This window comes from Mastacembelus armatus, chromosome 12, assembly GCF_900324485.2.
Source record: "Mastacembelus armatus chromosome 12, fMasArm1.2, whole genome shotgun sequence".
NCBI lineage: Eukaryota > Metazoa > Chordata > Actinopteri > Synbranchiformes > Mastacembelidae > Mastacembelus > Mastacembelus armatus.
The window spans coordinates 20,051,847-20,072,340 of NC_046644.1; the positions used below are offsets into that span (position 1 = coordinate 20,051,847).

The following is a 20,494-nucleotide window of genomic DNA, read 5'->3' on the forward strand; positions in this document are numbered from 1 at the left end:
TTGTGAAGGATCATGACGGGAACTGGGGTTTGTTGTTTTCGTTTTCTTTTCAGTACTCTGTGTTTGATTGTTTTCACCTGTGCCTAATTGGCGCCGCAGGGGTTCTTATACACCTGGCGGAGCCTTAGACGGACGCCAGGTTGTCTGTTTAGCAACCCCCTCGTTATCCACGGCTCATCACCCTTTCAGCACTTCGGAGGATTTACGTGAGGCTTACTAGACTTTCTTTTCACCGCCACTCATCTCACTGACACAACAGGAGACCAGGGAAGTATTGTTGTTGTGCCCTTGGGTTCTCCTGTTATACTACAACAGACTTGTAGCTGGTTTCCACTGAGCAGGGGGTTCAGTGCTCCTTTTGTCCCGACTGGAGTCGGGCGTATGAGACATGTGTGGTGAGCAACGCAGATCCCGTTCGCAAGTAGTGTTTGTGAAGCCAGGCTTCTGATTTGCATGTTGCGGGATGTTGTTTACTCGTGTCTGACCTAAGCTCTTCAGGAACACCTACTGGTCATTGTATATCATTTCTCTGTGTGAAATAAAGCCCCTTTCCCTTCAGACCTTTGGTTTCTTTTTGTGGATGAAGTCTCCTCCTTAACCAAACCCTGACAGAACAACCTGGCCAGCAGACGGACCAGACTTCATCTGCTAGTCTCACACGCCAAAGGACAATTACACCAGTATTCATCATGCCTTCCCGACGGAACCGAAGGACTCAGTCCAGAACTCATCCCCTACCTCAGCCAAATTCCCCTCCTGCACCTGTGGAGAGGTGTTTTAGGATGGGGGGTTTATTCACTCGGTCTCAAACCATCTCCCCAGTTTGGTCGGATCATTCGCAACAAGACTCGGATCGAGTTCACCTCCTTACCTGGTTCAGTAACCAGGCAAAGAGACATGACCCATGGTACTCCAGGGGGCCCTCCTTGGACGACCCCCTAGACAGCAAGGATGATTCGGAGGATGAGTTCTCGACCGCGGGGCCCATTTGTAGGTTCGGTGGTCTGCTCCGTGACGACCAAAGTAACAGGTTCTCCTCTGGGGGGCGCCCGGTCAGAGGTTACTCCCCGGGGTCGTTTTTGGATGACCCGTTGGATAGTGATTACTCCTGCGAGGACCCCTGGGAGGAGCCTGCCACTGGCCCTGGCTACCCGCCAGCGTCTGTGTCGACCGCCTGGGAGGCGGGATGGGAGACGCGCTATGAAGCTGTGGACGAAGTGCCCCTCGAGGAAGACGACTGGGTCGGGAGTGCCCATCGAGACGCTTTTCGCGGAACCCGCCTGGCAATCAGGCGCGGAGGCCTACCTCGAAGGAGTAGGTCTCGACGACAGCACCCAGCTCCACAGCGTCCAGCGCCAAGAGCTCCTTCGCCACCGCGGCCACCGGAACCTCCTGCGCCGCCGCTAGTCCCGCAGTCCCCGGCGTCGCAACCCTCGGCTCCTGGGCGGGTCGCCTCAGCACCTGGGGTCCCCAGGAAGAAGCGAGTTCGACGACGGGCTAAGGCGCCCAAATCAGTCCTGCCCCTAGACCATCAGCCAACAGAGCCTCCTCTTCCGAACATTCAGCCGGCGGCTCCGTCTCACGTCCCCACAGCCCAGGGAGTTGCGGTAATCGACGCTTTCGAGGGGAACTGGCGGGCACAGCTGTCCCGGTTCCTTTCCGAGGCAGTACAGGACCCGGACAACTACACCCAGGCCTCCTCCGCCTGTGAGCGTCTCCTACAGGCCGCGAGAGAGTCCCCCCCAGTCTACGGCAGTGGTACTCTCCTCGCAACCTTATCATCCGCCAGGGGCCTGATCCGGATGAGCCAAGAGCTGTCCCTGCCGCTGAACTACGTTTTTTCCCAGCTTTTGGTCCAGCTACAGCAGCCGTCCCCAGAGGTTCCCGAGCCGCCGCAGCAGCAGCCGTCCCCAGAGGTTCCCGAGCCGCCGCAGCAGCAGCCGGCCCCAGAGGTTCCCGAGCCGCCGCAGCAGCAGCCGTCCCCAGAGGTTCCCGAGCCGCCGCAGCAGCAGCCGTCCCCAGAGGTTCCCGAGCCGCCGCAGCAGCAGCTGTCACCGCCAGTACCAGTGCTTCCTCTGCAGCCGGAGCCGGAGTCTCCGCAGCAGCGAGGTTCGGAGCCAGGGTCTCCACAGCTGCCGGGTGCGGAACCAGAGCCAGGACCTCCACAGCTGCCAGGGTCGGAGCCAGTGTCTTCGCTGCAGCCAGAATGGGAGCCGGGGTCCCAACAGCTGCCGGGTGCGGAGCCAGAACCAGTGTCTCCGCAGCAGCCAGAGTTGGAGCCGGGGTCTCCTCAGCAGCGGGAACCAGAGCCTGGGTCTCCGCAGCAGCCAGAGTCAGAATCAGGGTCTCCCCAGCTGCCAGGTGTGGAACCAGTGCCCGTGTCTCAGCAGCAGCCAGAGTTGGTGCCGGGGCCACCACAACAGCCAGAGTTGGAGCCGGGGCCACCACAACAGCCAGAGTGGGAGCCGGGGCCACCACAACATCCGGGGTTGGAGCTGGGGTCTCCCCAGCAGCCGGGATTGGGGATAGAGTCTCCACAGCTGCCGAGTGCGGAGCCAGTGCCAGAGTCTCCGCAGCAGCCAGGTTTGGAACCAGAGTCTCCACAGCTGCGAGTGCGGAGCCAGAGCCAGAGTCTCCGCAGCAGCGAGGTTCGGGGCCAGGGTCTCCACAGCTGCCGGGTGCGGAGCCAGAGTCTCCGCAGCAGCGAGATTCGGAGCCCGGGTCTCCACAACAGCTAGAGCCGGGGCCAGGACCTCCACAGCTGCCAGGGTCGGAGCCAGTGTCTTCGCTGCAGCCAGAATGGGAGCCGGGGCCTCCACAGCTGCCGGGTGCGGAACCAGAGCCAGGACCTCCACAGCTGCCAGGGTCGGAGCCAGTGTCTTCGCTGCAGCCAGAATGGGAGCCGGGGCCTCCACAGCTGCCGGGTGCGGAACCAGAGCCAGGACCTCCACAGCTGCCAGGGTCGGAGCCAGTGTCTTCGCTGCAGCCAGAATGGGAGCCGGGGCCTCCACAGCTGCCGGGTGCAGAGCCAGAACCAGTGTCTCCGCAGCAGCGAGGTTCGGGGCCAGGGTCTCCACAGCTGCCGGGTGCGGAGCCAGAGTCTCCGCAGCAGCGAGGTTCGGAGCCAGGATCTCCGCAGCTGCCAGGTGCGGGGCCAGAGTCTCCGCAGCAGCGAGATTCGGAGCCAGGGTCTCCGCAGCTGCCGGGTGCGGAGCCAGAGTCTCCGCAGCAGCGAGGTTCGGAGCCAGGATCTCCGCAGCTGCCAGGTGCGGGGCCAGAGTCTCCGCAGCAGCGAGATTCGGAGCCAGGGTCTCCGCAGCTGCCGGGTGCGGAGCCAGAATCAGTGTCTCCACTGCAGCCAGGGTCGGAGCCGAGGTCTCCACGGATGCTGGGTGCGGAGCCAGTGCCAGAGTCTCCGCAGCAGCCAACACGTGGACCTGCTTTCCAAGGGCGGTCCAGGAGATCTATGGGCCGAAGGGATGACCCCTCGGTCCGGCCTACAACCCACGCCAGCCGGAGAGGTCGTCCTCCAGAGCGGTCCCGGATCCATGCCAGCCGAAGAGGTCGTCCGCCTGAGCGGCCTTGGATCCACGCCAGCCGGAGAGGCCTTCCACTGAAGTGGTCCTGGATCCACGCCGGCCGACGAGGTCGTCCGCCGGAGCAGTCCCGGATCCACACCAGCCGAGTGGTCGGTCGCCTGAAGCGCTCCCGGATCCACGCCAGCCGACGGGGTCGTCCGCCTGAGCGGCCTTGGATCCACGCCAGCCGGAGAGGCCTTCCACTGAAGTGGTCGTGGATCCACGCCGGCCGACGAGGTCGTCCGCCGGAGCAGTCCCGGATCCACACCAACCGAGTGGTCGGCCGCCTGAAGCGGTCCCGGATCCACGCCAGCCGGAGAGGCCATCCGCCCGAGCGTTTCCGGACCCACGCCACCGGTGGGGCCACCTGCCAATGTAGCCTCAACCTGGGACTTTTGGTTTTGCCCGCCCACCCTCCCGCTGACGTCCCCCCTCCTGGGACCACCCACCGCCCGCCCTGTTCGTGGGCCTTTGGGATAGGTTTGTTTTTTTTTTTTTGGGCCGTCGGGAGCCAGCCCTTTGGGGGGGGGATACTGTCATGATCCGCAGTCGGGACTTCCGGGTGGACTTTATTGTGAAGGATCATGACGGGAACTGGGGTTTGTTGTTTTCGTTTTCTTTTCAGTACTCTGTGTTTGATTGTTTTCACCTGTGCCTAATTGGCGCCGCAGGGGTTCTTATACACCTGGCGGAGCCTTAGACGGACGCCAGGTTGTCTGTTTAGCAACCCCCTCGTTATCCATGGCTCATCACTCTTTCGGCACTTCGGAGGATTTACGTGAGGCTTACTAGACTTTCTTTTCACCGCCACTCATCTCACTGACACAACAGGAGACCAGGGAAGTATTGTTGTTGTGCCCTTGGGTTCTCCTGTTATACTACAACAGACTTGTAGCTGGTTTCCACTGAGCAGGGGGTTCAGTGCTCCTTTTGTCCCGACTGGAGTCGGGCGTATGAGACATGTGTGGTGAGCAACGCAGATCCCGTTCGCAAGTAGTGTTTGTGAAGCCTGGCTTCTGATTTGCATGTTGCGGGATGTTGTTTACTCGTGTCTGACCTAAGCTCTTCAGGAACTCCTACTGGTCATTGTATATCATTTCTCTGTGTGAAATAAAGTCCCTTTCCCTTCAGACCTTTGGTTTCTTTTTGTGGATGAAGTCTCCTCCTTAACCAAACCCTGACAGGGAATGCTTTTGTTAGTAGGAAAATTTGGAGGGATTCTAAACACTGAAAAACAAACTTAAGGCTATACTAACCTGTGCTCAAAACAACATCAACATGTCTCCAAAAACCTTTGGATTTAATGAAGCCTTGTTTGGTGTAGCCACATTGAGTGCCACAAGGTTTTAAAACATTTGCCTGTGATACTTGCACCTCAAAAGGCTGATACAGGGTGGACTTTTTTAAATGTCCCATTTTCTCACAAACTGAGTTAATCACTGAGCAAAGTGACACAGTTACCAACTATGTGAACACAGGAAATAATTTTAAAAGTAAGAGAAGTCATTCCTTGCTACAAAAACACCAGAAAGGAAAAAGGATGAAGGTTTCGAGCAGAATGAATATTTAATTGTCACTCTCAGTTCAATATGGACTAATACGCTGACACAGTTTTTGGTCCTGGTGAAGAAGCTGTGGTTTTCACTTCAGTTTAGTAAATAGAGACGTCTGCTGGTTGATCCCTAGAACAAAAGGAAATGAATAAGTTTTACTTCAAACCACCAACAAAAACAGACAAATAACCAAAGTTATGTTCAGCAATTAAGCCTCAGCTTTAATACTCTGAAAACCAGCCAGGGGTCCTAATATTTTTTGTACTGGTTTGTCTTGGTCCATTTATGTAAATAATATAAAGTAAAATCACAACTGTGGTAAGTAAATTGGCCTTTAAATCTGTCATGTACCAAAGGTCAAATGAGCTGCAGGAAGCAGCTAATGCTGACTAGCTAACATCACTAAGGTCACGTAACTGAACGTGGAACATTTAATAATAAGAATGTTACTCACATTTAGAAGTGAACTCTTCTGGTTCTGCTCTGTCATTATTGTTGTTGCTTGTTCTTCCCATATTCTTGTCTCTTCATTACTGTGAATCCTGGGATAGGTCGGGCCATGAGGGATCCACCTGCTAGAGGACGGTCCGGGGACAGAAGGGTACCTTTGTCCATCGCATTTGAAGGAGCCGTAGAAAAAGAAACGATATGCTGCGACGCCGTGACACAATCGGTCTTCAAACGCCTGGTCCAGAACTTTCTTATGTATTAAGCCTGACATCTTTAAGGCAGATTGATGCTGCCATCACATTGTTTTTCCAACATTACACCACCCAGTTTCTCTCAGACCTGGAGCTGTGCAGAGCGTCCACTCTGTTTGCTGCCAGTGTCAGTCAGGAGGGAATGAAACTTTAAACTGGTTTAAACTAAACAGAAGAATCATGGGAGGAAACTGTTCAGACTGAAAACACTGAAACTCCATCAGTTTGAACCTTTAACCAGCTTAAAGTGATCAATATGTCTGATTGCATTTTGTTTGAACACAGTTTTGATTTATTGTGACTCGCCTGGTTGCCATGGTGACGAGGCGGCACAAAGAGCTGCACACAGTGAGGATGAAGCAGGAGTTTGGTTTGTGAATGAGAAGAAAAACAGTGAAACTGTTTTCATTCACCTGTAATGAAGAAAATTCATCAATGAGATGATGAGACAGTCACAGACAGACCTACATCAGCCTGCTAACATCTGCACAGATGTTGGTGTCCACCTGCTCTGCTCAGTGACTTTACTCCCACCAGGAGTGTATCACAGTCCTTTCTGTAATAATTACAGCTGCAACCTGCTCCAGCCTTTCTGTCAACTGGCTGCTCCTCCTGTCATTTACATCCATTTTAAAGGGATCACACTTTCTCCTTCTACAGCCTCAGTACAACAGTCCCCTCACTACTTCACCTCCTCTTATTGAAATCTAACTGCTCTGTGGTGTTGGTCAGAGCTAATGGACAGAACTCTGGTGGATTTTGGCACAGCTTCACTGGTTCTCGTGTCTCTGTGAACACACACTGTAAACACACCACAGTGATGTTATGTCTCCTCTCTGGGTGCAGCTCATAATTACTCCCTGAAGTTCCTGAAGAACCAGAAGATAAACATACTAACAGGAATTACATGCCATCTCTGTCCACACCTGTATGTTTGGACTTGTCTGATCAAAGTGTGGAATGTTTTTCTCTGTTGAAGGAATTTAATCCAAAAGAAGAAGGTTCTGGTGCTGAGAAGTAGAAATAACTGAAGAACCAAGATCACAGCAGGTCAGCTCAAGAGAAACAATCCAGAAACAACGTAATTTATTTGCTTGTGAATAGTGGATGTGTTAATTGTCACTACATAAACTGATTATTGATGACTTAGTAAGTTGTAGGTTACCAGGTTCTGAAAAACATCTGCCCTGGTCTGGCAAATTTGATTTCAGTGTTTCTGTATAAGAACAAACTCAACACGCTAATCAATGAAGGGATCTGTAAATATCTCTTATGACAAATTCATTGGAGTTTCAGTTCCTGCTTGTGGTCTCTGGAAGCTTCTGATGCTTCCTGCCTCACAGAGATCTTACCATGTAAAAAAAATAGTTGGACACATGTTGTTGCTGAGACCTGAAGGAAGCTCAGCTGTGATGCTGCTGGGTTTCTGAGCTGAAAGAGGCTCAGGAACAAAGACCAACACACATTTACTGGAGACTGAAACAGCAGCTGAGGATCCAGTGAAGACACTGGGACCAAACTGATTCATGAAGCAGAGATTTTATTCAGGAGTCACAGGAAACTGCAGCAGCCAGGATCCGGTTTCATGGGCAACAACAGGATCTAAAGAATCCAACTACAAACATGCTCCTTCCAAAATAAAGTCTAACAGAAAAGGACCAAACTGTTCCCACATGTGAAATGTGTGAACAGTCAGTCCAACATGGACACACATGAAGAAACAGGGCCCACATCCAGTCCCAGTCCATGGCTGAAAGCAGGAGGACAGTGGGACTGAAAGTCAGAGGGTCTAAGGCTGCAGAGACAGTCAGTGAGCTGAGTCTGTTCACATGAAGACACCAGGTGTGTTGGACCTGCAGCAGGTCACAGGTCAGACCTGATCTTATTCTGGAAACAGCTGGAACATTTTCACTGGAAGTCAAAGCTTCAGCAACATGATGCTGATGGAGTCTAATTCCTGACGTGCATGTGAACCAGCAACACTCATCACAGCCTGCAGAGGGCGCTGTTTCACAGATCACACATTTAAATTGAAAACGGATGCAGTAAAGAACAAAGTCAGTTTCTTCAAGTACAGATTGTAGGTGCTTTTCTACTTTTCTTAAGTATTACAGTTTTATGTAAAATGCTGCTTAGACATCAATTCAACTGCAGTTATGATACATACAAATATAACACCTGCAGGGAACATGTTCCTGCACTAGACACCTTTACATTTGATACTTTAGGTACATTTACTGTTAATACATCTGTACTTCTACTTAAAAGGTCCAGTGTATAATATTTACAGTGGTCTATTAGCAAAAATGAAACATGATACTCAGAAATGTGTCATTACTAGTGTGTAATCGCTTACATATTTGATACACTGCAACTGTAACATTTTCTATACTTTTACTAGTAATGAATTTTTCTTTTCTATTTTGATGTTGTTACTTTTACTCACATGAACAATCTAAATATTTTCTCCACCAGAGCACATTTCTTTTTCTGATGTAGTAAGTAATGTAGTAAGAGTTACACCTACGAGAATTTTATTGAAATAACTTTATGTTTTAACAGTCTGAATAAAAGACAAAATTAGCTTGTTCATCTACATCAGTTTCTTTACTTCTTTCCCAGCTGCTGTTAGTTGACCCCTCATGTACTGCAGAGCTGCTCTGGTTCCTTCATCCACTCTCCTTTCCATCTCCTCCAGCTTCCTGACCTTCTCTGTGTCTCCTTTCTCCTTCATCCTCTGGATCAGGAAGTCCAACTGGACATGAGTGGACACTGAATCCACATTCAGAGCGATCTGCTCCAGACTGACAACATGTTGGTAGGCCTCTTCAAGCAGCTGGTTCTTCTCTGTTTTCAGTGTTTCCATTTTCTCTTCAAGAGTTTCCAACAGGCTCAGGTTCTTCTCACTTTCAGCGTTATTCTCTTCATACTTTGCTTTCAGCTCCTCTAAGGTTTTCTCAACTTTCCTGGTCTTGGTCACATAGATCCACTTTTCTTTAACATGAGCTGACACAGGACACTTCCCACTACATGAAGTACAGCGACCTCGATACATGACCTCACAGTGTTTAGGATACCAGGCCATTGTGCATCCAGGATAGTGACAGTTCTCCTCACAGACAGAACAGGTAACAGCTGCTTGATAAAACACCAACCGCATCCCACCATTAATAGGTTCTTTATCTTTGTAGACCTCATCCACTTCTATTGTGAACTTCTTGTTCTTCATCTCTTCTTCATGTTTCTTCAGAGCTTCCTGAGTCTGTTTGATTTCTGTCTGTCTGAGTTCGATCAACTTGATTCTGTCCTCCAGGTTTTGGATACAGGCTGTCAGTCTGATGCGATTGTTCAGAACATTCACAGTTTTCTCCAGTTTTTGAGGTGAAGTTTTTTCCACAAAGTCAGTGAACTGACTCATTCCTGACACTGTTGTTTTATCAGCATGTTTCAGATCTTCTTCTTCTTCCTCTGTTCTCTCTTCATTCAGACAGTTATCAAACAGAAAGTGAACAGGCTGATTCTTTTTTGTGACACATTTAATTTTTGCAGCTTCAAGAGCTTGAAGAGCATTTTTAGGTTTTCTTCCATTTGAGTGTGTGATCAGAGCTACGATCTTGTTCTCCAGGTCTTTTCCAAACAGAGACGTCACTGAGTTGAAGACGTACATCAGTCGGTCACTCAGTCGATTATCTGTGGCCTTCATCACCAGACCCACTGCATTTAGTTCATGAACTCCGTCCTCTGAGCGGAACAAGTCCAATAACCTTTGACTGATGGTGACGTCATGTTTGATCCCTCTGGTGCTATTGAATCCAGGAGTATCGATGATGGTCAGAGAGTACGGCAGAGTTTCATCTTCAAAACCAAAGATCTCGTACACGATCACATCTGATGTCTGACTTTCTGACTGACTTCTGTTTTCTTTCTCCACGATCTCAAACCAGATGTTGTGGTCAAACTTCACTCCAATGGTGTAATTGAACAAACTGTTGATCAGAGTAGATTTTCCTGCTCCTGATTCACCAACAAGTAAGATGGTTTTGTTTGTCTTCTTCTGATTTTTCTCACCAACAGTTTTTCTGGTCAGAGTTCCAAACTTCTGTTCCTGTGGTCTCAGCTGGTAGACAGCTGGAGAACCTGAACACAGCAGAGAACTTTGGGAGATGATGTTCTTGTATCTTTCTGAGGTGTTACTGAACCTGTAGCAGAAGTAAAGAATCACTTACTAAATTTTATCTTTGCATCTTTTTACCCTTCCCTTCTTGTACATCTCATGTATATATTTTCTGTTTGGAATTTAAAGCTCTCTGTCACAACCTACACTTATTTTTAGTTGTGGGACTTTTATTTTGCATTTTACAGCGTCATTAGTCCTTGATCGTTTTCACCTTGTCTACCTTCCCCCACACTACATGAACTCCAGTCACTTTGTCCTTAGTTGCCAGTTTGTTGTGTCACCCGTCTGTTTTAGATATCAGGTTAGTGTGTTTCATGGTTTCTACTTGTTTTCTCCTTGCGTGTTTCTCTTGCCTATCCTAACTTCCTGTAATAAATCATGTACTCTGCCTTTCTGCATCTCTCTGTGCTATCAAAATATGGTCACTGAAATACCCTAATGCCATTTTTTAATACAAAAGTCAAAGTTCACCATTAAATGACTCCTACTCCATTCCTCTTTCCATCCACACCATGATAAAACAGCTTGAACCCTGCTCCTAATCTATAGGCCTTGCTACTTTTCCTCCTAGTCTCCTGAACACACAAAATATCCACCTTTCTTCTCTCCATCATATCAGCCAACTCTCTAGTTTTCCCTGACAAAGTCCCTACATTTCTACTCTAAGTCCTACACTCCTGCCCTTCCTCTTCTCTCTTTGCCTACGAACACGCCTTCCTCCTCTCCTTCTTCGACCAACAGTAGTCCAGTTTCCACTGGCACCCTGTAGGTCAACAGCACCAGTGGCGGTCGTTGTTAACCCGTGAGATGCCTTGCTTGTGTAGCTCAACAATCCTGCCACATTCAAAGACAGAAAGTGTTTTTGCCTTTGTCATCAGGAGGTCATGACAGTATCAATGTCTGAAGGAAAATGACATGAAAGCCAGATTTTTGTGCAGATTTGAACTTTTTGAGGCTATTGTCCTTAACTTTTGTTCAGCTAATAAACAGCCTGTTTGAGTTTAGACAGTTTTCAACAAATTGCCTACTCACTTTTTTGTTTCTTACTCCCATTTCTTCTTTTGGCATTTTGAAGCACTGCTTACAACCTGGTTACGATCCACCATTTTTTTCAGGAGTGTATTAACAGGCAGCACGGTGGTTTAGTTGTTAGCACTGTTGCCTCACAGCAAGAAGGTTCCTGGTTTGAAACCCATCAGGGGCCTTTCTGTGTGGAGTCTGCATGTTCTCCCTGTGCTTGTGTGGGTTTTCTCCAGGTACTCTGGTTTCCTCCCACAGTCCAAAAACATGTATGTCAGGTTGATTGGTGACTCTAAATTGCCCATAGGAGTGAGTGTGAGTGTGTGAGGTTGTTTGTCTCTATGTGGCCCTGTGATGGACTGGGGACCTGTCCAGGGTGGACCCCTGCCTTTCACCCAAAGAGAGCTGGGATAGGCTCCAGCTGATCCCTGGGACCCTGGTTAGGACTAATGGGACACAGATGATGGATGGAGTGTATCTACACAATCTTCCATGCTTTCAGGTCTTCTTTTTGTGTTCACATCACTGTTTCACCTGCCTGCTTGACCCCCATGGGGTTTAGAGCCTTCGGCCACTCTCACCTGTGGAACTTCCTCCTATCTGACATCTGTAGCATTCTCTATCCATTTTTAAACCTTCTCTCTTTGAACTGGTATACTTCACAATTTTTTTATTTGTTCATGTAAATCCTTTATCATGATTTTTATAAACCATAATTTAGTGTTATTAGTAGTAGTAATTTCTATTTGCAGCTATTAGAGGTGTGACAATACACTTAGCTCATGATAGACATTATCACTTAATTTTATGAAATTTTTATTGATAAAATATGACAAAAAAAAATTATTTTGAAATGTTTCAACAAATCTGATTGTACTAAACAGGGAGTATAAACAGGGACTGTCCATAAGGGTCTTGGTGTCAAACCCCTAGACTGTTTGCTGCCAGAGTCAGTCAGGAGGGAATGAAACTCAACTTTAAACTGGTTTAAACTAAACTTATTTATTATTTATTGTGACTCACCTGGTTTCCATGGTGACGAGGTGGCACAAAGAGCTGCACACAGTGAGGATGAAGCAGGAGTTTGGTTTGTGAATGAGAAGAAAAACAGTGAAACTGTTTTCATTCACCTGTAATGAAGAAAATTCATCAATGAGATGATGAGACAGTCACAGACAGACCTACATCAGCCTGCTAACATCTGCACAGATGTTGGTGTCCACCTGCTCTGCTCAGTGACTTTACTCCCACCAGGAGTGTATCACAGTCCTTTCTGTAATAATTACAGCTGCAACCTGCTCCAGCCTTTCTGTCAACTGGCTGCTCCTCCTGTCATTTACATCCATTTTAAAGGGATCACACTTTCTCCTTCTACAGCCTCAGTACAACAGTCCCCTCACTACTTCACCTCCTCTTATTGAAATCTAACTGCTCTGTGGTGTTGGTCAAAGCTAATGGACAGAACTCTGGTGGATTTTGGAGGATCCTCATCCCTGTTCCCTTTGAAACAGCAGGAAACCTGAAGTGGTTCTGGTTTGTAAGACACAGTAGAAAGGAAGAAGCTCAGACCAGGCTGGATGGCATCAGGCACCAAAACCACCACAAAAGGACAGAAATCCCATAATTAACAGGTAAAACTAGCTACACCTGACATCCACCTCCTATCCAGCAGTTTGTCTCTGTCCTGTTAGTGTCTGATCCTTCCTGCTTCACAGAGATCTTACCTGGTGCTGTTGGTTTGGTGAAGCTCAGTGATGCTGAGGAGCAGAAGGAGCAGAGAGGAGTCAGAGTCACAGGCTTTTATATCAGCAGCAGGGACGGTCACATGACTCTGTGGTCACGTGATTTCCCCGAAACTGTCCTGACCTGTCCTCCCTCCACCACTGCCTCATTCCTTCACTTTCCTTTTCTACCTGTGCCAAACACAACAGGCAGCAGCAGATAAACCAAATGTCCATGGAGCTGAAACTCTGCAGGTTTCCTACAGTGTCTGTGGAAACCATCAGGGACAAACTGTGAAGCTGCTGCTCACAGACAGAAGCTCCAACAGAGCACAGTTCACCTGCACAGACTCTTCACACACAAACTGCTGATGGACTGATGGTTGGAAACCCTTCCATTCAAACTGCTGCAGCTTCATATCCACAGGGGGGACTCAGCTACAGCTGCACCATCAGCTTCTTCCTCCACTTCATCTCACAAAGGACCTGGACTCTGGGTCCCACAGAAAATGATCATCAGTCACTGATCACTCAGGTTCTCTCCCTGCATTTCATCTGACTGGAACAGAACCATTGGACCTGACACAGCTTCACTGGTTCTCATGTCTCTGTGAACACACACTGTGAACACACCACAGTGATGTTATGTCTCCTCTTTGGGTGCAGCTCATAATTACTCCCTGAGATTCCTGAAGAACCAGACGATCGACATATCAGGAACTATATTTGGTTCATTTCCAGCCCATCCTTGTCCACACCTGTTTGTTCTGATGTTCTGCTCTGATAGAAGCTTCTGATCCAACTGTCAAATGTTTTTCTTTGTTGGAGGAATTTAACCTGTGAAAACCCCTAAAGACATGAGCTGAACCACGTCCATGAGTTTCTGTTTCACCTGGTCTCTGACTACTTCCCTCTGTGGACACAAAAGCTGAAGTCACTGTCAGACTGTTAGACACAAACATATTTGTCCCATATAAGCCATAATACACTGTGGAAGGTGCTGATGGTTTCACTTTCACCAGGTCAGCAGCCAAACAGACAGACCAGAGGCAAGATGGCAGAAACACTGGGTTTATTTCAGGAACTGAAAACAATCTGACTCTGTGTTTGGACAGAACTTTGGTCCACAGTGAAACTTCGTGCAGACATTTGTCCACAAGACAAATCCTGCTGACTGTGCTGATCCCTGAACATCAGCAGGTCTGAGGTTTCACTTATTCAGTAACATATTGTAGAGACCTAAGGCAGGAATATGTTCACCCTCCAAGACTCAGGCTTTTAGTGACCCACTAGTCCACCTTAACCTCTGACTGAATGTCACTGTCTGCTCCGACTACAGTCAGAGACCAGCAGTTGCTCCCAGCACACGTGGCAGAACTTCTGTAAAAGCTTTTCTGGGTCAGACGACCAGAGGACAAGAACCAAGACCACAGCAGGCCAACTCAGGAAAATATCCAGAACAGAGTAAGTTCTGTGGTTGTGAACAGTGGATCTTTTAATGATCAATACATAAATAATTGATTATTGATGCCTAATGTAGAAGAACAAACTCAGACTGATAAATGAAGGAATCTTTAAATATTTCTTTAGGACAAATTCACCTTCTACCTCATTTTAAACTGTGGAGACAGTTTCAGCTCCTGTTTGTGGCCTCTGGAAGTGTCTGATGCTTCCTGGTTCACAGAGACATCACCATGTGTTCAGCATCGCACAAGAGAAAGAAGACAGTCAGAGATTTGTTTTATGTGTGAACTAAAGGACATGTCCTGGTCCAAATTAACTCCAAGGTTCAGTAGTGCTGGAGGGCGATGCCATCTAAAGTAGCTATATTGTTAGAAAAGCTGTTTCTGAGGTTTTTAGGCCCAAACACAAAAACGTCTGTTCATCATGAACATAAATTGGAATCTGTCTGATAAATGAGACTGGAACCACTTTAACGCTGTTCCCTTGATCCCAATCACAATTTAAAGTGACCAATCAACCTGACAGACATTGTTACGTCCCTTGTCTAGGGGAACCTGGACACAACAGGAATGGGGAACCTGGACACAACAGGAATGCTCCCCCCTTTTCTCCCCCTTTCAAACAAAGTGAGCTGCTAGAAATACTCAGAGTAAGGTGGTGCTGTTTATTTAGAACTTCAGAGATGAGCTCTGCCCAAAATAACAACCAAAAGAAACTAATTACCCTGCCTTACCTAACCATAAATAAAAGTCAAACAAAAGACAGGATTTCTAACCTAAGTCCTTATTCAAAACAGGAGAAACCAATCACAAAAGGGTTTCTCACTCCTACTTTGGTTACCAGGTGCTCTACTTATTTAGAGTGAAGTCTTTACAAGTTCAAACATTTAAGTCAAAATTCTAACAAAGGTTTCCACTTCTTAACTCTGCTCATAAACAATAAACAGAGGTTTCTTATTCTTCGCTCTAAGCCCACAATTCAAACAAAGCTGGATTTAGTTGGGAGCAAAAAGAAAGAGGTGAGGAGGAACAAGCTGATCAAAGCAGCAGCCATTGGACGTTATGAGGACAACAGGTTCCCTGGAGTCCAGTCAGGTAGCATCAATTAGTTCAAATGGTCCACTCAGGAATCATCACTTGTCTTACTCCATGAATACCCACACTAGGTTCAGGGGGAAAATAAACTGTTTACCACACCATCATAACAATTTCCTTAACTTAAAACATGTTTTTGGACTGTGGGAGGAAACCAGAGTACCTGGAGAAAACCCATCAAGCACAGGGAGAACATGCAAACTCCACACAGAAAGGCCCCTGATGGGTTTCAAACCAGGAACCTTCTTGCTGTCAGGCAACAGTGCAAACCACTCTCCACCGTGCGCCCATAAAATGACTTTATACTAACTTTAGCTGGACACATGCTGCTGCGTTTCCAAAATTATTTTGGTAATCCAGTACTCAGGTAATCCACCACCAATCCACCAGGAATTTAACCTGTGAAAACCCCTAAAGACATGAGCTGAACCACGTCCATGAGTTTCTGTTTCACCTGGTCTCTGACTCTGATACGACTGAAGATGGAAACATTCATTCTACACTGGTCGACCATTTACTAACATGTTCAGGAAAAGACTGTGGCTCATCAATGAAACACAGAATGATTCAGTGGGACACGTCTCTCCTGTGGGAGCTCTGATGGTTCCTGAGCCTCCCGTCCACCCCGACCTCCTCCTGACGTGGCCTTTCTCCCTCTGTACCTCATCACCATGAGGGCAAAACAGCCAGTTACTGAAACAGCCTGGCACCCTGTTCTATATTTCCCTGAATATATAGATACACACAGACAGACGTGTATTTCTAGAGCTGTGAGGACTCATTAACATGTGTCCAACCTAAACCTGGTTTTAGCCTGGACCCTAAAACCAGCTCCAGATCTCAAACAGGCCTTTGGATGTGTAGACGTGTCCTCACAACAATGGTACTGAACCACAGAAACACACGTAAACAAACACACACTTCATATTTCATTCTATATGTGTAGTTTAAACAGAGTTCACAGTCTAATCTATCATCTAATGAAACACAACAACCTGCTACAGCTTCATTTGCCTTCATGTAGAAAAGAAAAGCCAACACATCTGACTCCCTGTTCAGGTAAACACCTGTCCAGGTGCAACACACAGACTGGCTCAGGTACATGCATCCATCAGCTGCAGCTCTGATCCAGTACAGGCTGTTACCTACAGCTGCTTTAGAGAGCTGACCTTTATATTCCTCTGTCTCAAACAACAAGTCTGAGGCCAAACCAATGTCTGTGGTAACTTCCACCCTCCACCCTTGGGAGGAGAACAAAGCAGAAGTCACTGTCAGAGTGTTGATGTCACACACCCACTTATATTTTTACCACATAAGCCATAATACACTGTGGAGGGTGGTGATGGTTTCACTCTGAAATGAAGTCGTCACAACTCCAGAGGAGTAACCAGGTCAGCAGCCAAATGCAGGCAGACCAGAGGCAGGATGGCAGAAACACTGGGTTTATTTCAGGCCTCTGGTTACTCTGACTCCGTCTCTGTCCTGTTGTCCATCAGTGCTGAACTGAGCTTCTTCCTGCCTTTACAAACTACATTTCCTCTGACTTAACTTCTGAGGATATTTCAGTAACTCACAGACCTTGGCACGCTTTGTGTCGGTGCACACAGCAGCAACATGCACCCACCACAACAAGGAGACGCCTCCTACCAGGAAACACTTTGGCTGCAACAGTACAGAAGAGAAGGAAAAACATTGTTTGATGCTTTTTGCACTATAAGATTAATAAAATATGTGTTTACAGTGACAACCACAGTTTTTAGAAGATATTGTCTTGTTGTTTTATCACTTTTTAATAACAGTACATTTTTATTTATATTATTTAAATCTGTAAAAGATAACTTTTCTATTTTCAATTTACAGTTCTGGCATGTTTGTTCAAGTCATGGTTTGTTTTTGCACTTTTCCTTTTCCTCCTCTGAATATGACAATATTGATGTGTGACACCTCCAAAGTCATAAATGTTGCTATTTTTAACAATAAATGTCTGTTATACTTACACCCAGTTTGCACTGGTTTGGAAATGCACTGCCCCTTCGTTGCCTTGGGAAGTGTGGTCTGCTGTCCAATACATCACAGTTCATCTTCCAACCTCTTCATGATTCCCAGGATGAATTAATAACAATTAAGTTATTTTATAATTGTTCATAATATTTCATGTATTTTAACAAGAAATTATTAAGAACAATATCATTTACTGATTTAAGTCACTAATTTATTTACTAATAATATATTAAGATGAGTTTGAAATGAAATGTTGAAATGTTTTGGGAGAATATTTAAGGTTTAAACTATAAAAATAGACATTTATAGGTTTTTTTAACACATCAAAAAAAAGCAGTCTCCTAACATGACTACTGCACATCAAATATGTCATTTTACAATTATTATAACAACAAGAACATGGATGACATTATTGGAATTACATTCTAACACCTTGTTAAACAAATATCCAGTGTTTTTGTGCTCTACCATGAAAAACCACTGTCTGTCTGATGCTAAGTCTCATCCAAACAGGATTCTGCTTTGCTGTTTACAGTGACAGACTCCTGGTTATATCAGCAAACCAACAAGTGTTTGTCACCAAGTCAACCAGACACAATTACCACACAAACTCTCTCTAATCCTTTCAATTCTCCTGTAAAGCAAACAGCCAACCTGTTTCCTGTTTCAGAGTAAACACGAGGCTGTGAGTAGCCAGAGGACGTTAGCCGGGCAGCATTAGCGCTAACCGACAAGATGGCGATCGACACAACCAGTCAGACTCCTACAACGCCACCAACACCAAGAACAACAACAACAACAACGCCAACACTACCTGACAATACCAACTCGGGCAGCAAACAATGAAATCACCAAATTAAAGCAGGAAATACGCCGCCTCTCTCACGATCTCCAACAGAAAGACTCCATACTGACTAGCTTCAGGGACGTTGCCCTCGAGCAGTCGAGGAAGATCTCCACACTTACCTTCACTCTCCAGGACACTGCCCCATGGGACCCGTCAACCTGTCCTCGACCCTCCTCCTCTTCTACACCATGTCTTCGGTCCTCCTGGACCGAGGTTGCGGTTCGTGGGCGGAAAAGATATCACCATGGGTCTCCGCGTCCCTCCCTAGACCTCTCCAATCGATTTGCACCTCTGTCTTCTGCCACCCCGGACCTACATACTGTCTCATCCGCTAATCACGTACCGGATCGTTCCGCTCCGGTATCCCAACTACCCCCGTCACCCGCCGATGTCGTTCAGCGCCATCACCTGCTCTCGCTCCCCTCTGACGACACCCGCTGCCCCCGCCTTAGTTTAAGTGCTCCTCGCGGAGCCCGTTGCCCCGGCGGAAAACAGTCTCCATCCCACTCAGCTACTACATCAGTGCGCCGTAGGATCCTTCGCGAGGCCGTGCTCAGGCACACTCACGGGCTCCCTAGTTACGGACCAACCGAACTGCCGCCTCCATCTTCCACCTCAGCACCCGATGTCACCGCCCCGCCTCCCCGCCAGCCAGCACAACATCACGGCTCAAACGGCCAACTACTGGCGTCTTCTCCACGCCCCCTTTTCCCCCCAACCACGTTAATCATCGGAGACTCAATTATAAGGAATGTACGCTTTTTCAACGCCACTACTCACTGTCTCCCTGGAGCTACGGCCTCAGACATCTTGGCCATGCTTCCTGGATTACTGCCAACACTTCCGTCTTCCATCTCTAGAGTGATTGTTCATATCGGAACTTGTGACACGTCACTCCACCAGTCTGAACTGACTAAAAAGGATTTTATCTCTCTCCTCCACCTCCTAAGCAACTGTGGTAAGACTATTTTCATGTCTGGTCCCATCCCCACGTTTGGAAGAGGCTCTGGCCGCTTCAGAAGAATCCTCAGTCTCACCTGGCTCAAGTCTGTCTCCCTGTCCTACAATCTCCAATTCATCGACAACTTCAACCTCTTCTGGAACCGACCTGCCTTCTTTGCAGGAGATGGTCTGCATCCTAACCGCCTGGGCTCCCTTATACTTTCCACCAACATTCAACATGCAGTTCACTGTACCCCACACGCTAACACTGGACAATCTGTCCATTCTGTCCCACATGCCTGACTATCTGACTCCATACTACCAATCCCCTCCATCTGGTCATCCTCCCGACCTCAGCCTAGAAAATCAGATATACGCCAGATCAACCACTCTGTACTAGCTAACATCCCCAGATACATGGACTCTACACCTTTCCATAACACTCATTTTGGGCTACTTAACGTTCGCTCCCTCTCTCAAAAAGCATCCCTCATCTTTGACATTACTCTTAAACACAATCTTGACATCCTGTGCTTAACTGAAACCTGGCAGCAGCCCAACGACTTCACTGAACTTAATCAATCTATTCCTCCTGGTTTCACATATCTCACCCATCCACGCCTCTCGGGACGCGGTGGCGGCCTCGCCATACTGTACAACCTTAAATACAAAATATCCATCCACCCCACTATCACCTTCCAGTCCTTTGAAGCTCTCATAGCACGTATTCATGGTCACACACCAACCTTCTTGGCCACTATCTACCGCCCACCAAAACCTAACCCGACCTTCCTGGATGAACTGTCTGATCTCTTAGCTGACCTCATCTCTCTGTCAGCCAACATAATTCTTCTTGGTGATTTTAACATCCACTTCGACAATCCCAACAACACCACAACAAAAGACTTCATTTCCTGTCTGGACAGCTTTGGGCTCCAACAATACATCACCTCCCCAACACATTCTCTAGGCCACACCCTCGACTTAGTCTGCTGCTCTGGCGTCACAGCTCAGTCATGTTCTACCCTCGACACCTTCTTCTCCGACCACAAACTAGTCTGCTTTAACTCCAAACTACCTCTCTTCAAAACCCACCTCTCCCGCACCATCACCTTCCGTAACTTAAAGAACATCGACCTCCCCTCCTTCACTGCTGCTCTCAAGAACCTTTCATGTACTAATTATACACCGCCCCTCTCCAACATGTTATACAATTTCAACCGTGAGCTACGAAATCTACTCAACACCTTCGCCCCACTCAAAACTAGATCTGTATCCTTTACGCACTCTGCTCCATGGTACACACCCGAACTCCGCCTCCTCAAAGCCCAAGCCCGTCGCCTTGAACGTCTCTTCAAAAAAACCGGTTCATCCACCCACAAGGACTTATACCTAA

The 20,494-nt window shown here is 47.4% G+C and overlaps 1 protein-coding gene across 1 annotated transcript; it reads right to left on the reverse strand.

Moving 5' to 3' along the window:
• Positions 1–7,227: 7,227 nt before the first annotated feature.
• LOC113124208 (uncharacterized) lies at positions 7,228–17,317 on the reverse strand. The gene is made up of 4 exons (XM_026296738.1): positions 17,306–17,317; positions 16,933–16,970; positions 12,053–12,159; positions 7,228–10,031 (listed from the first exon to the last, which is right to left on the reverse strand). The coding sequence occupies exons 3-4, from the start codon at positions 12,061–12,063 to the stop codon at positions 8,426–8,428; spliced, it is 1,617 nt and encodes a 538-aa protein (XP_026152523.1). The 5' UTR covers positions 12,064–12,159; positions 16,933–16,970; positions 17,306–17,317; the 3' UTR covers positions 7,228–8,425.
• Between the last annotated feature and the right edge of the window lie 3,177 nt (positions 17,318–20,494).